The sequence below is a fragment of the Emys orbicularis genome, chromosome 6 (assembly GCF_028017835.1).
Source record: "Emys orbicularis isolate rEmyOrb1 chromosome 6, rEmyOrb1.hap1, whole genome shotgun sequence".
Lineage (NCBI taxonomy): Eukaryota > Metazoa > Chordata > Testudines > Emydidae > Emys > Emys orbicularis.
The window spans coordinates 122,320,363-122,335,219 of record NC_088688.1 but is presented as its reverse complement, the minus strand read 5'-3'; the positions used below and the strand labels follow the sequence as shown (position 1 = coordinate 122,335,219).

Below are 14,857 nucleotides of genomic sequence, written 5' to 3'. Positions count from 1 at the left end.
GATGAGGCCACATCCCGGTTTCTATGGCAACAAGCGCCCCGGCAGCCGCCATGTGGAGACGCTGCCCACATCATCCGGGCCTCATCCCGCTCAGCTCCACCCAGTGCACGAGCCGCCGGCGGCCGCAGCCTCGCTCTCGCCTCGACGCGAACTACATCCCCCAGAGCGCTCCGCGGTGCCGCGCCGCGGCCACGTGACGGAAATCCCATGACTACACTTCCCATGAGGCAGCGCGCGCTCCCGGAAACAATCCTACCTCTCCCGTCGTGCCACGGGCAGTCTTTCTGTGTCGTTTCCAAGATGGCGACCTCCTGCGGGCTCGTGCGTGCCTGGAGGCGGCTGAGTCTGGGGGTCCCGCCGCGCAGGGCATTGTGGGGCGGCCTGAGGTAACCCCGAGGGAGGCTCCGTGGCCGAACTATTCTCGGCCCCACCCCCCCGCTGAGGCGCCCGGTGCGGGACCAGGCCCGGAGTGGGGAGGGAGGCGGCTTGGGGCTGGGCCTGAGTGCTCCGCCTGCCCCTCGGGGTGCGAGCGTCCGCCGCGCCGGCCTCGTTCCAGCCTTCAGCGCCGGCTTCCCCGTCCCCCCCACCCCCAGGTCCGCGCGGCGAGCTGGCGGTTGGCCCTGCTCGTGCACGCGCTCGCTCGCCGCGAGCTGTAGCGCGCTTTGTCGGGCGGGGCGGGGCGGGGCGGGGCGAGTACGGCTCCCCCTGACAGCGCCGGGCACCTAGTGGGCACGGCTTAGCCCTGCTAGCCGTGCCCGCGCCGGAGCCGCCGTGCTCGCCGAGAGCTCACCCACCCCAGCTTGTGCTGTAGACTTAGGGCCTGTCTACACTGCGACACGGTCGACAAAACTTTTGTCTTTCACGGGTACTTTAAAAAGCCCCTCCCCCGCGAAGGACAAAAGTTTTGCCAACGCAAGTGGCCGCGTGACCGCGGCTTGGCCAGCCAGGAGCGCTCTCCTGCCGACAAAGCGAACGCCGCTCGCGGGGATGGAAGTATTTTGTTAGCAAAAGTGCCGACACAATACCGTCAGGGCGCGTTTACGCACACTGACGTTTAGCGACAAGGCTGTGTTGACGCAGCCTTGTCGCTAAAAGCTGCGTAGTGTAGACAAGCTAGGGTGACCAGACAGCAAATGTGAAAAATCGGGACGGGGTGGTGGGTAATAGGAGCCTATGTAAGAAAAAGACCCCAAAATCAGGACTGTTCCTATAAAATCGGGACAGCTGGTCACCCTAAGACAAGCCCTCAACTATAGACTCCAAGGGTAGGGTAAATACACCCCCCAGGGTCCGGCTACCCAACAGCTGCTACGCTAGCACAGCACCCCACAGTCACTGTGAGCACCTCCGTCTGAGGCCTCACAAAGATGCTGTGAAAGTGCAACTTACTACTGTTATGAAGCAACAGCAGGATAGGAGTGAAGCACTTCCTGGCCTGTTTGACTGTGGCAGTGGTACTTGCTCTGTGAATATTATTGAAGGTGGCGTTCTGGAAAAAGCTGGGAACTAGGCTCAGAGTGCTAATGTTTGTATTGAGTGTATATGCAAATCAGCGAAGGAAACAGCTTGCTCTGTCTTCAGTGCAGGCATGTGTAAGAGCTATCAAATTATGGTAGTGAAACCAAAAATGAGTGTGAATGGGGGGAGGAGGGGAATCTAACCTAAATGGAAAAGGACACTTCAATTCAATAGCAGCTGGGAGATTTAAAATACTTCCTTCTGATTAACAGGAAGAAGGTGAGAGAACCAGAGGTGGTTGAAACAGCTGTTCTAGTGAAAGAACCACCCATCCTGGTATGTCCCCCACCACGCAGTAGGAAGTACCTTCCCCCAGAGGATCTCCAGAGTCGTCTTGAGTCTCATGTCAGGGAAATCTTTGGACCCTCACTCTCTGAGGACTGGCAAAAGGCCTCACTAAAAGAAAGCAAGTTAAAGTATCGCCTGCTGGCGCAACTGGCTGCAGAACTAGGCCATGCAGTCCCCAATTCACGACTCCACCAAATGTGCACTGCTGGGGATGTCTTAGCTTTCTACAGCACGCAGGTCAAAGATGCCTCAAAATTTGATGAGCTATGCACTGCAGAGCTGCCTTCAAACCTAAAGATTATGTGGGAACACTGAGTCATGCCAGAGAAGAGGGATGACTTCTGGGATGATGTCTAAGCGACATTCATCATGGTGATGGTCTACACATCATATACTCCGTTGGGAGTTCATTTAAATGTCTTCAGATTTCAAGGACACGGCTTACTGCTTCCAAAAAAAAAAAAAAAAAAAAAAAGCGTTTGTTATGATGCAACAGTGACAGCTGGTCAGTAAAGAGAACAACATTTGTATCCCCTCTATTCTAGGCCATGCTCCTTATTTAAGGGTACAGCAACACTGCAAAAACAAACTAGCAGATAGTTTCAGAGACTGGGTCAACTGACTCAGGCTTATAGTAGGAGGCTCAGACTCAGGGCTGTATGTCTCTTTTGCTGTGTTGACATACCCTACGAGTAATAGAGGTTGAGGATAAACAAAGGGCACTGATCTTTGCATCACTGTAAACTTCATTACTGGAATCAGTATCGCATAATGGGGTTTAGTGACCTTGCCATATACATGATGTAGAGAGAGGTGTATATTGAGGGAATTTGTCAGACTTATTCATGTCTGCTGGAGCTAACAGATTGTGGAGGAGGGGTGGGGAAAAAGTCACCCTTTCCCTTTCTCCAGTGTATCTTGTAACAGTCAGCCTTCTCTGGATGGGGTGGAAATGTAGGTCCTATCAGCAATAGCACAATCAAAACAATTCCAGATGCACAGTCCTCAAATCCATTAAGGTGTAGGGTGTTTAGATTACAAATTGGCTGCTCTTGAAGAAACTGCTGTGTGGATGTACTAAAACACACAACTGGTTGCTTTTAGACAATGAGCTCTAGGCTAACTCAAAACAACCATTGTCTTAAGTTAACATTTTCAGGTATCACCAAGATTCAGTATAGCTATTATATTTCCTAGTTAAGGACCCCCACCATATGCTAGGAAACTGAGTTCTGGTCCCTTCAGCAGTTGTTTATTACAGTTCTCTCTATTCAGAAGTTTTCCTTACCACAGTGTAAGTGTGTCTCCAATAGTTTGAGTCAGCAAGGGTAGACGGTGGTGATTTGATGTACATACCCATCAACGACGTATGAAACAAAAATGGAAACCTTTTGTAAGGAAATGTAAAATAAATGACAAGGTGTGGAAATGTACTGGTATTGATTGTGTGACTTCGGTCTTTCACAGACAAGTTTAAGTGCAAGGGTGGTCATCTGTGGGTATGTGTGAGCATGGGTCTGGGGGAGGATGAATGTATCTACACCATCACACATGGTAAACCTGGGTGGATCCCTTTGGGTAGGAGGCATTTACAGGAACTTGCATTAACAGATAATGCAGCATTGTGGAGCAGGCATAGAACAGCTTGGATTCTCCTAGGACTTTTTTTTACTTGAGTGCAAACATATACGTTGTGTCATAAGTTTTGGAGTACAGTGGGGAGCTTCCACTTCCAATTGTGGATTCCTGTTACAAAGGTTATTTTGTTGCTTTAATCAACAAATTTCATAGTTATTACTTTATCACAATTCCCCAAAATTTACTAGGGAACTCATACTCCCAAGTGCATCTTCCCTTCCCAGTCCAGAGGAGTTCCAGCTTTGCCGCATGGTGATTCTTTTAATTGTTTAGGACGACACTTGAGTAGAAACAATGCTACTTCTGGTAGCTATGTATGCGGGTGGGCTGGGAGAGGTATGTAGAAGAGTTAACTCACCATAGGTGCATCCCTTTGTGACTGGGCAGGGCATAGCAGGCTCTCCTCTAGCACCTTATGCTGACAATCACTCTGGTCCTTGCACTGGTCTCCCTCTTCTTGTACCACTGCTCTCTAGTCAGGTCACATTTAGTCCTGCCCCTTCCAGGGTAATAGGAAGTCTAACAAATAAATGTGTGATCCTTCCAGCCAGTCTGCCACCATCAATTCAGGGCCCAGTAGTCCATTCACTCTTTTCTCAGGGTATCTAGTAGTCCATATCACCTTAGAGGCTTCACACTACCTTATCAGGTGAACCCAGGCCTGCTTTCTACACTAGGTTCTAATCCAGGGACCCTAGGGCATGCAGTCAAGGTTCACTCCACCAGACTTATTGCTACTATCCTTCCTACAAAGCCTTTCCCTGGGCTTTCTCCTCACTGTGAAAGAACCTTCTCTTTCCCTCTAGGCCTCTTCACTGCGTACTGCTAAGAAAATGATTGCAGAGTTTCTCCCTATAGCCCCTTCTGTTCCAAACTTCCTCTGTTTATAGCTCCTCCCCAGCTAGGCTTCATCATTAATTAGGCCTGGCCCACTTCCAGGTGACACTCAGGTCCACATTAACCCTTTCTGAGCCAGGGCAGGGTATACACTGCATCACATTTAGAAGAGTTGACTCAGCACAAGCACACTTCTGGAGATACCCATGTCATACTACAAGTTAGGAATTGTAAACGCATCATAGAAGATTAGAGTTGGAAGAGACTCCAGGAGGTCATCTAGACCAACCCCCTGCTCAAAGCAGGACCAACCCCAACTAAACTATCCTCACATAAACTATGAAAGATCTTCATTAGTAATGCAAATACCCTTCCTATCAGCACATAGCATAGTGCGTGTAAATAGAGGGCATGTAGCAAACCCAAAATAAATAAATCTGCCCATAATTTGTGGGAGGCAGGAAATGGTTGTGGGCTGATTCATAGAGTCCAAGGCCGGAAGGAAGCATTGTGATCATCTGCTCTGACTCCTATATAACACAGGCCATAGAACTCCCTCAGAATAAGTCCTACAGTTCCAATAAGATGAAGAAACCACAATGGCATTCTTGGGTCCTTAATAACTGTGTTTACTAACTACAGGCTTAGCTATATACAGCCTACTGCACTAGCAGCATCTAAAACAGAGAACGTGGTGAGTGTTACTAAACAATTTACATAAGAACGGCCGTACGAGGTCAGACCAAAGGTCCATCTAGCCCAGTATTCTGCCTTCTGCCAGTGGCCAATGCCAGGTGCCCCAGAGGGAATGAACAGAACAGGTAATCATCAAGTGACCCATCTCCTCTTGCCCATTCCCAGCTTCTGGCAAACAGGCTAAGGACACCATCCCTGTCCATCCTGGCTAATAGCCATTGATAGACCTATACTCGACCTTATCTAGTTCTTTTTTGAACCCTGTTATAGTCTTGGCCTTCACAACATCCTCTGGCAAGGAATTCCACAGGTTGACTGTGCGCTGTGTGAAAAAATACTTCCTTTAGTTTGTTTTAAACCTGCTGCCTATTACATTTACATTATGCCTCTGTAATAAAGATGTTCTAAATACTGGAGTCTTATTAGTGGTTCCTTGTGAGTCAAGGTTGCAAGTACCTTGAAAAAAGTATTGGAATGGAGAATGACCAAATCCCATAGGGTTTCTCATATTTTTATGAAATGCCCTAATTTCAAGGAGACTAAAGTACATGATAAACTATGTATCTATAGCAGAGGTGGGCAAACTACAGCCCGCGGGACCCTCCTGCCCGGCCCCTGAGCTCCTGGCCTGGGAGGTTAGCTTCCGGCCCCTCCGCAGCTGTTCCCCCTCCCCCGCAGCCTCAGCCCGCCCCACTGCTGGCGCAATGCTCCGGGCGGTGGAGCTGCGAGCTCCTGGGACAGCACCACTGCAGAGCAAACACACACAAAAAGGTGCCACTGTCTTGACTGGCCCAAAAGAGTGCATTTTTCAATCAAGTTAGCTCAGTTAAGCTAGTTTTTAACACAATAGAAAAGCTCTCTGAAGACTCGTTAAGATGCAGGCCAACACACCTGAAGCCACAAGAGCTCTCCTCGCAGTTGCTGTAATTAAATAAAAATATGTATTTATTTTAAAATGTGTCCAGAAGGCTTTTGATAGGTGTTAAAAGCTGGCCTGCAGAATGATTAGCCCCTCTCTCGTCTCTGTTCTGAAGAGCAAAGAGTGTTCAGGGTAGGGAAAAGGGTCATTGTGTCCCCCTGAAGCTGTGAGGGAGGAAAAATTAAAAGCCCTTTCAACTGTGGGTACAGGGAGAACTGAAGACAGCAGGGGGAGATAAAGGGTAACCTTTGGTTAGAGTAAAACCAAGTGAAGATTTTTGGTGTACATACTTTTAAAAAAAACCTCACACACTTTACTTTAAGCCTGTTCCACTGTACTTGCCAAAGGAAAGAAGAGAAACCTCACACACTGCCTCTAGACTGGAAATCCTCATGTCTCATACTTCTTGAGTTTTGCTGGTGCTGCTGATGCAGTCGTGAGTTGTCCATCAGGTGACATTTACAGGCATTTTTCCATGTCTGTAGCAACAGGGAGCCACAAAAGATTCCAGAGAAGTAAGCCTCTGTGGCCTTGGCTACACTTGCAGATGTACAGCGCTGTGGGTTAAACCTGACTTCGTGCAGCTGAGTAGGGAAAGCGCTGCAGTCTGTCCACACTCACAGCTGCCCAGCGCACTGTCATGGCCACATTTGCGGCAATTGCAGCGCTATTGGGAGCGGTGCATTATGGGCAGCTATCCCACAGAGCACCTTTTCCCATTCTGGCGCTGTGGGTTGAGGGAAGGGGGCGTGGGTGCGGGGGATTCTGGGTCCTGTCCCAATGCCCCGTGATGCATCGCTTCACATCCCAGAAATCCCTTTGTTTCCGTCCACCTTTGGCGCCATCTTTCAACGGTTTCTGTGCAGCACGATCTGTCTGCGGGAAATGGAGTCCGAACTGCTGAGGCGTATGCTGACGAGTCTCGCCAGCACGTCACGTTTGGCTGTCGAACTATTCCTTAAGATCCAAAGTGACAGTGAGAGTGAGGGTGAGGAGTCCGACGATGCTATCGAGCCGCGTAACGCGTACGACACGAAATTGCTTGTGGCATTCACGGACATGCTCAGCACCGTGGAACGCCGCTTTTGGACTCGGGAAACAAGCACCGAGTGGTGGGATCACATTGTCATGGAAGTCTGGGATGACGAGCAGTGGCTGCAGAACTTTCGGATGAGAAAAGCCACTTTCATGGGACTGTGTGAGGAGCTTGCCCCCACCCTGCGGCGCAAGGACACGAGATTGAGAGCTGCCCCGCCAGTGGAGAAGCGGGTGGCTATTGCAATCTGGAAGCTGGCAACTCCAGACAGCTACCGGTCGGTCGCAAACCAGTTTGGAGTGGGAAAGTTGACCGTTGGAATCGTGTTGATGCAAGTTTGTAAGGCCATTAATCACATCCTACTCAGAAGAATCGTGACTCTGGGTAACGTGCAGGAAATAGTGGATGGCTTTGCACAAATGGGGTTCCCTAACTGTGGAGGGGCGATAGATGGGACGCACATTCCTATTCTGGCACCACCCCACCTAGGATCTGAGTACATTAATCGGAAGGGGTATTTCTCTATGGTTCTCCAGGCACTTGTGGATCACCGTGGGCGTTTCATTGACATTAACACAGGCTGGCCCGGAAAGGTGCATGACGCACGCATCTTTTGGAACACTTGGCTGTTCAGGAAGATGCAGGCCGGGACTTTTTTCCCAGAGCGGAAGATCACGGTAGGGGAAGTTGAAATGCCCATTGTGATCCTTGGAGATCCCGCTTACCTGTTAATGCCGTGGCTCATGAAACCCTACACAGGGAGCCTTGACAGCAGCAAGGAACGGTTCAACTACAGGCTGAGCCGGTGCTGAATGACTGTGGAGTGTGCCTCTGGAAGTTTAAAGGGCTGCTGGCGATCTCTGTATGGGAAGCTGGACTTGGCCGAAAACAGCATCCCCGCGGTTATATCCGCCTGCTGTGCCCTCCATAATATTTATGAAAGGAAGGGTGAAAGCTTCACTCAGGCATGGACCTCCAAGGTTCAACACCTGGAGGCTGAATTTGCACAGTCAGAGAGCAGGGCTATTACAGGGGCCCAGCGCGGGGCTGCAAGGATTAGGGATGCCTTGAGGGAGCAATTTGAGGCTGAAAACCAGCAGTGATATCTGGTGCCCTGAACGGGAGTGAAGTGCAGTAGTTCCAATCTTTAGGAATCAGTGTCTGCTAAGCAGACAAGCAGACTTGCAGTGCCTGTTTATTTCCTGGGCTAAGGAATCTTTTACTTTATGCAATAATAAAGAATGTTTTCAAAGCCAAAGAATCCATTTATTGAAAAGAAAAAAAAATTATTTATTGAAAAGAAACAAGGGGGTGGAGTGGGGAACAGTACAATCACAGATTCGCGTATGTCCTGTCTGGTGTGCTGTGCAGTGAGTGCTGCACTTCAGGGCAGCTATACTGCATGGTGATGGGGGTTGAGTGCAAAGGGTAAGGGTCGTGGTTTTCAGGGCTGGGTGGTGAAGATACTGGTGTTGGAGGCAGCGGGTGGCGTGAAGAACACGGAAGTTGGGGAAAGTGGGTTGGAGGTGACAGTGGGGCACAATGGAAAGAGTTTTGGGACAAGGGCTGTAGGGGGGGGTGGCGTTTGTGTTTGCGGTACTGCTTCTCTTTCTGCATGGCTACCAGCTCCTGGATAGTGTCTGCTTGGCGCTCCAGGATGCCTCTGAGCCTATCAGTGCTTTGCTGCCAGTGCGCGGTGCTTTGCCGCCGGTGCGCTGCGTTTTCCTGGCAGATCCTGCTCTCTCTCTCTCCCTCCAGTTCTGTGCTTTCTCATTCTCTTTAATAGATTGCCGCATCACGTGCAGCATGTCTTCTTTGCTTTTTTGCGGTCTCTTCCTGAGTCTTTGCAGTCTCTGAGCAGGCGATAAGAGGGACGGCTGAGGTCTCAAGGTTGATGCAGCTGTATAGGCAAAATGCAACATTTAACAGAGGCAGCATTGTTTATACCAGACAGGGTAATGATTCCCCCCGCATTTAAGGAGTAGAAAATACACAGGGTCTACACAATAGCATAATTAGCCCGTCCGAAACAGAGCACACATATTCCACGGGAGCCTCAAAATGGTGAGTAAGGGGGACTGATTGTTTCAGGGGTGCACTGTCCTCTGGGTTTCTGTGCCTTGGGGAGAGCCAACAGCTTCAGGGGGCACCTACACTGAACACTGTCCCAACATTTTCCACAGGAGTTCGTCCTGGACGATATCTCGCTGCTGAGGGTGACCTGGGAAGCAAGGGAGGGTCTTCTACTGCAATGCGGCTTCCGCCCTGGCCCATATGCAGCTTGCCTGTGTGCAGCAATGGTCCCCCCCCCCCCCTCGCGGCACAGTGGCGCGGACACGTTAGCCTGGCTAGGACAAGGACCACGGTGACTCTCCCGATAAACCTGCGCAAGCGCATTGCACACGTTCTGGATGAGACATTCGAGGAGATTACCGCGATGTGATAAACCACATCAATGCACTATTCCGCATCTAGGCATGCATGCCTAACCCTCCTCTCTCAAAGAGCCCGCACCGAAAAAATTCCTTCCCGAAAAAAAAAAAAACGCTTACCGGGAACCTGCTCTTCTGTTTGTCCTCCACCAAGTACCTGCCGCTGCGACTGGCTACCTTCCTCCTGGCTCGAGAAGAGCTCCTGGCTGCATGGCTCCAGGGATTCCGGGGTGTCTCCATCCAGCCCACCACCATCACTCCTGTTTTCCTCCTCCTCCTCCTCTTCCTCCTCCCCCCCCCCCCACCGGCTCTGGGAGAATTTGAAAGTGGAAGGTGAAACTTGGGTGAAAGTGATCATGAAATCATAGAGTTCACAATTCTAAGGAAGGGTAGAAGGGAGTACAGCAAAATAGAGACAATGGATTTCAGGGAGGCGGATTTTGGTAAGCTCAGTAGGGTTACCATATTCAAACATTTAAAAAAAGAGGACACTCCACGGGGCTCCTTTCCCGCCCCCGGCCCTGCCCCAACCCAGCCCCTTCCCCGCCCCATTCCAACCCCTTCCCCAAAGTCCCTGCCCCAACTCTGCCCCCTCCTCTGAGCACCCTGCATTCCCCTTCCTCCCTCCCGCTCTGATCTTGGTTGGGGGTTGCTAAGTGCTTCCCTGCTCCCCACTCGCCCTGCACCCCCCCGCCCCTGCAGCCTTTGCGCCCCCCTGCCTCTGCAGCCTCTATGCCCCTGCCTGCCCTGCTCCTCCTCGCCCTGCAGCCTCTGCACCCCCCTGCCTGCCCTGCCCCTGCATCCCCTGCCCCTGCAGCCTCTATGCCCCTGCCTGCCCTGCTCCCCGCTCGCCCTGCAGCCCCTGCACCCCTCCGCCCCTGCAGCCTCTGCGCCCCCCACCTGCCCTGCCCCTGCAGCCTCTATGCCCCTGCCTGCCCTGCTCCTCCTTGCCCTGCAGCCTCTGCACCCCCCCCGCCTGCCCTGCTCCCCCGCTCCCCCGGCAGAGGGAGAGCTGCGGGCTCCACGTGGACCCAAACACTGTGCCGCACTGCTCTGCGGGGGAGGAGGGAGTGGGGGAGGGGAGGGACTCTGGCTGCTAGAGGCCCCAGTGGCTGCGAGCGGCTTTCAATCAGGCCCAGCCCTCCAATCAGCCGCGCCGCACTCTGCATGAGGGGAAGGGGGAAATCCCGGACATTTCTACTTTATTAGAAATCCCCCCCCGGACGGCCATTTAAAGCTGAAAAAGCCGGACATGTCCGGGGAAACCCGGACGGATGGTAACCCTAAAGCTCAGAGAGCTGATAGGTAAGGTCCCATGGGAATCAAGACTGAGGGGGAAAAACAACTGAGGAGAGTTGGCAGTTTTTCAACGGGACACTATTAAGGGCCCAAAAGCAAGCTATTCCACTGGTTAGGAAAGATAGAAAATGCGGCAAAAGCCCACCTTGGCTTAACCACGAGATCTTGCATGATCTAAAAAATAAAAAGGAGTCATATAAAAAATGGAAGCTCGGACAAATTACAAAGGATGAATATAGGCAAACAACACAGGAATGCAGGGGCAAGATTAGAAAGGCAAAGGCACAAAATGAGCTCAAACTAGCTACGGGAATAAAGGGAAACAAGAAGACTTTTTATCAATACATTGGAAGCAAGAGGAAGACCAAAGACAGGGTAGGCCCACTGCTCAGTGAGGAGGGAGAAACAGTAACAGGAAACTTGGAAATGGCAGACATGCTTAATGACTTCTTTGTTTCGGTCTTCACCGAGAAGTCTGAAGGAATGCCTAACATAGTGAATGCTAATGGGAAGGGGGTAGGGTTAGAAGATAAAATAAAGAAAGAACAAGTTAAAAAATCTCTTAGAAAAGTTAGATGCCTGCAAGTCACCAGGGCCTGATGAAATGCATCCTAGAATACTCAAGGCGCTAACAGAGGAGGTATCTGAGCCTCTAGCTATTATCTTTGGAAAATCATGGGAGACAGGAGAGATGCCAGAAGACTGGAAAAGGGCAAACATAGTGCCCATCTACAAAAAGGGAAATAAAAACAACCCAGGAAACTACAGACCAGTTAGTTTAACTTCTGTGCCAGGGAAGATAATGGAGCAAGTAATTAAGGAAATCATCTGCAAACACTTGGAAGGTGGTAAGGTGATAGGGAATAGCCAGCATGGATTTGTAAAGAACAAATCATGTCCAACCAATCTGATAGCTTTCTTTGATAGGATGACGAGTCTTGTGGATAAGGGAGAAGCGGTGGATGTGGTATACCTAGACTTTAGTAAGGCATTTGATACGGTCTCGCATGATATTCTTATCGATAAACTAGGCAAATATAATTTAGATGGGGCTACTATAAGGTGGGTGTATAACTGGCTGAATAACTGTACTCAGAGGGTAGTTATTAATGGTTCCCAATCCTGCTGGAAAGGCATAACGAGTGGGGTTCCGCAGAGGTCTGTTTTGGGACCGTCTCTGTTCAATATCTTCATCAACGACTTAGATATTGGCATAGAAAGTACGCTTATTAAGTTTGCAGATGATACCAAACTGGGAGGGATTGCAACTGCTTTGGAGGATAGGGTCAAAATTCAAAATGATCTGGACAAATTGGAGAAATGGTCTGAGGTAAACAGGATGAAGTTTAATAAAGACAAATGCAAAGTACTTCACTTAGGAAGGAACAATCAGTTTTATACATATAGAATGGGAAGAGACTGTCTAGGAAGGAGTATGGCAGAAAGGGATCTAGGGATTATAGTGGACCACAAGCTAAATATGAGTCAACAGTGTGATGCTGTTGCAAAAAAAGCAAACATGATTCTGGGATGCATTAACAGGTGTGTTGTGAGCAAGACATGAGAAGTCATTCTTCCGCTCTACTCTGCGCTGGTTAGGCCTCAACTGGAGTATTGTGTCCAGTTCTGGGCACCGCATTTCAAGAAAGATGTGGAGAAATTGGAGAGGGTCCAGAGAAGAGCAACAAGAATGATTAAAGGTCTAGAGAACATGACCTATGAAGGAAGGCTGAAAGAATTGGGTTTGTTTAGTTTGGAAAAGAGAAGACTGAGAGGGGACATGATAGCAGTTTTCAGGTATCTAAAAGGGTGTCATAAGGAGGAGGGAGAAAACTTGTTCACCTTAGCCTCTAAGGATAGAACAAGAAGCAATGGGCTTAAACTGCAGCAAGGGACGTTTAGGTTGGACATTAGGAAAAAGTTCCTAACTGTCAGGGTGGTTAAACACTGGAATAAATTGCCTAGGGAGGTTGTGGAATCAAAGGGGTTTTGGATCAGTGTTCACCAGGGAATTGGTAGAAGAGTCTCTCAAGGCTACCAAGGGAAGGGAGTTAGCACATTGGAAGTGGTGGCAGCAAAAGCAGATCTAAGCTGGTAGAGAAGCTTAGAGGTTTTCATGCAGGTCCCTACATCTGTGCCCTAAAGTTCAGAGTGGGGAAGGAACCTTAACACCACCTGAGCTGGAACAAGGGCTGTACCAGGGGAAAGGATTTGGCCCAGACTACGAAGGAGTCTAGTCTGTGAAAGAAGCTTATTGGAACATCTCTGAGGGTGAGATATTACCTGTATTCGGTTTCTTAAATGTATTAGGCTTAGACTTGCGTGTTTTGTTTTATTTTACTTGGTGACTTTCTGTTGCTTAAGACAGAACAAAGTGAGTCCTGTGGCACCTTTAAGACTAACAGATGTATTGGAGCATAATTATGCTCCACCAATTCTCAAGACTCTTCCACCAATTCCCTGGTGAACACTGATCCAAAACCCCTTTGATCTTAAAACAAGGAGGAATTAATCATTCCCCTCCCCCCCCTTCCCTTTCTCCCCACCAATTCCTGGTGAGTCCAGATCAATCCCCTTGGATCTTAGAACAAGGAAAAAATCAATCAGGTTCTTAAAAAGAAGGCTTTTATTTAAAGAAAGGTAAAAATCATCTCTGTAAAATCAGGATGGAAAATAACTTTACAGGGTAATCAAACTTAAAGAGCCCAGAGAAACCCCCTCTAGCCTTAGGTTCAAAGTTACAGCAAACAGATAAACACTCTAGCAAAAGGTACATTTACAAGTTGAGAAAACAAAGATAAAACTAACACACCTTGCCTGGCTGTTACATAATTATGCTCCAATACATCTGTTAGTCTTAAAGGTGCCACAGGACTCTCTGTTGCTTAAGACAGATCCAGACTAACATGGCTACCCCTCTGATACTTTTGTTCTGTCTCATTACTTGAAACCACTTAAATCCTATTTTTTATACTTAATAAAATCACTTTTGTTTATTGATTAACCCAGAGTAAGGCTATGTCTACACTACAAAATTAGGTCGGATTTATAGAAGCCGGTTTTATAGAAACCGGTTGTATGCAGCCGATTGTGTGTGTCCCCACATAAAATGCTCTAAGTGCATGAAGTCGGCGGACCGCGTCCACAGTACCGAGGCTAGCGTCGACTTCCGGCGCATTGCACTATGGGTACCTATCCCACAGTTCCCGCAGTCTGCGGCAGTCTCCGGCGCCCATTGGAATTATGGGTTGAGATCGCAATGCCCGAATGATGCAAAACAGTGCCGTGGGGGGTTCTGGGTACATTGCGTCAGGCCCCTCCCCCGCCGTCACAGCAACGGCAGACAATAGATTCGCGCCTTTTTACCTGGGTTACCTGTGCAGACAACATACCACGCCAAGCATGGAGCCCGCTCAGCTCAGCTCACCGTCACCATATGTCTTCCGGGTGCCGGCAGACGTGGGACTGCATTGCTACACAGCAGCAGCAGCTAACTGCCTTTTGGCGGTAGACGGTGCAGCATGAGTGGTAGCCTTCATCGGCGATCGGGATGCTGGTAGCTGTGGGGCTGGCAGCCGTAGGGCTGCATTGCACCAGCCCCTTGCCTTTTGGCAGTAGATGGTTTATTACGACTGGTAACCGTCCTCGTTGGACAATCATGGATATCAGTCATAGTATATTATTTTCTGCCAAGTATTGTCTGCTGAGCACCCAGAAGAGGCCGAGGGCGATCTGGGTGCTGGCAGACATATGGCTGGCACACATGGGGTTACATTGCTACACAGCAGCAACCCCTTGCCTTTAACCGTCCTCATTGGACAATGATGGCTACCAGTCGTAGTATACTATTTTCTGCCAAGTATTGTCTGCTAAGCACCCAGAAAAGGCCGAGGGCGATCTGGGTGCTGGCAGAGATGTGGCTGGCACACGTAGGGTTACATTGCTACACAGCAGCAATCCCTTGCCTTTTGGCAATAAATAGTATATTATGATTGGTATCCATCATCATCATACTGGTACGCGCCCAGTATTTGCTGCCAAGCACCCAGAAAATGCCGAGGGCTATCAGTCATGCTGCACTGTCGTCTTAAGATGTAAAAAATAGATTTGTTCTGTATTCATTTCCTTCCCCCCTCCCTCCGTCAAATCAACGGCCCGCTAAACCCAGGCTTAGGAGTTCAATCTCGGGGGGGG

General features: G+C 49.5%; 1 protein-coding gene across 1 annotated transcript; it reads left to right on the top strand.

Moving 5' to 3' along the window:
* The first annotated feature begins 263 nt into the window (after nucleotides 1-263).
* On the top strand, nucleotides 264-3,237 carry MRPL50 (mitochondrial ribosomal protein L50). Its single transcript, XM_065406232.1, has 2 exons — nucleotides 264-386; nucleotides 1,731-3,237. The coding sequence occupies exons 1-2, from the start codon at nucleotides 301-303 to the stop codon at nucleotides 2,119-2,121; spliced, it is 477 nt and encodes a 158-aa protein (XP_065262304.1). The 5' UTR covers nucleotides 264-300; the 3' UTR covers nucleotides 2,122-3,237.
* The last annotated feature ends 11,620 nt before the right edge of the window (nucleotides 3,238-14,857 follow it).

Bases quoted from the DNA above. Each gene is read 5' to 3' on its own strand.
- MRPL50 (XM_065406232.1), top strand. From the start codon at position 301: ATGGCGACCTCCTGCGGGCTCGTGCGTGCCTGGAGGCGGCTGAGTCTG. The intron at 387-1,730 runs GTAACCCCGAGG...TCTGATTAACAG, and splicing joins GCATTGTGGGGCGGCCTGAG to GAAGAAGGTGAGAGAACCAG.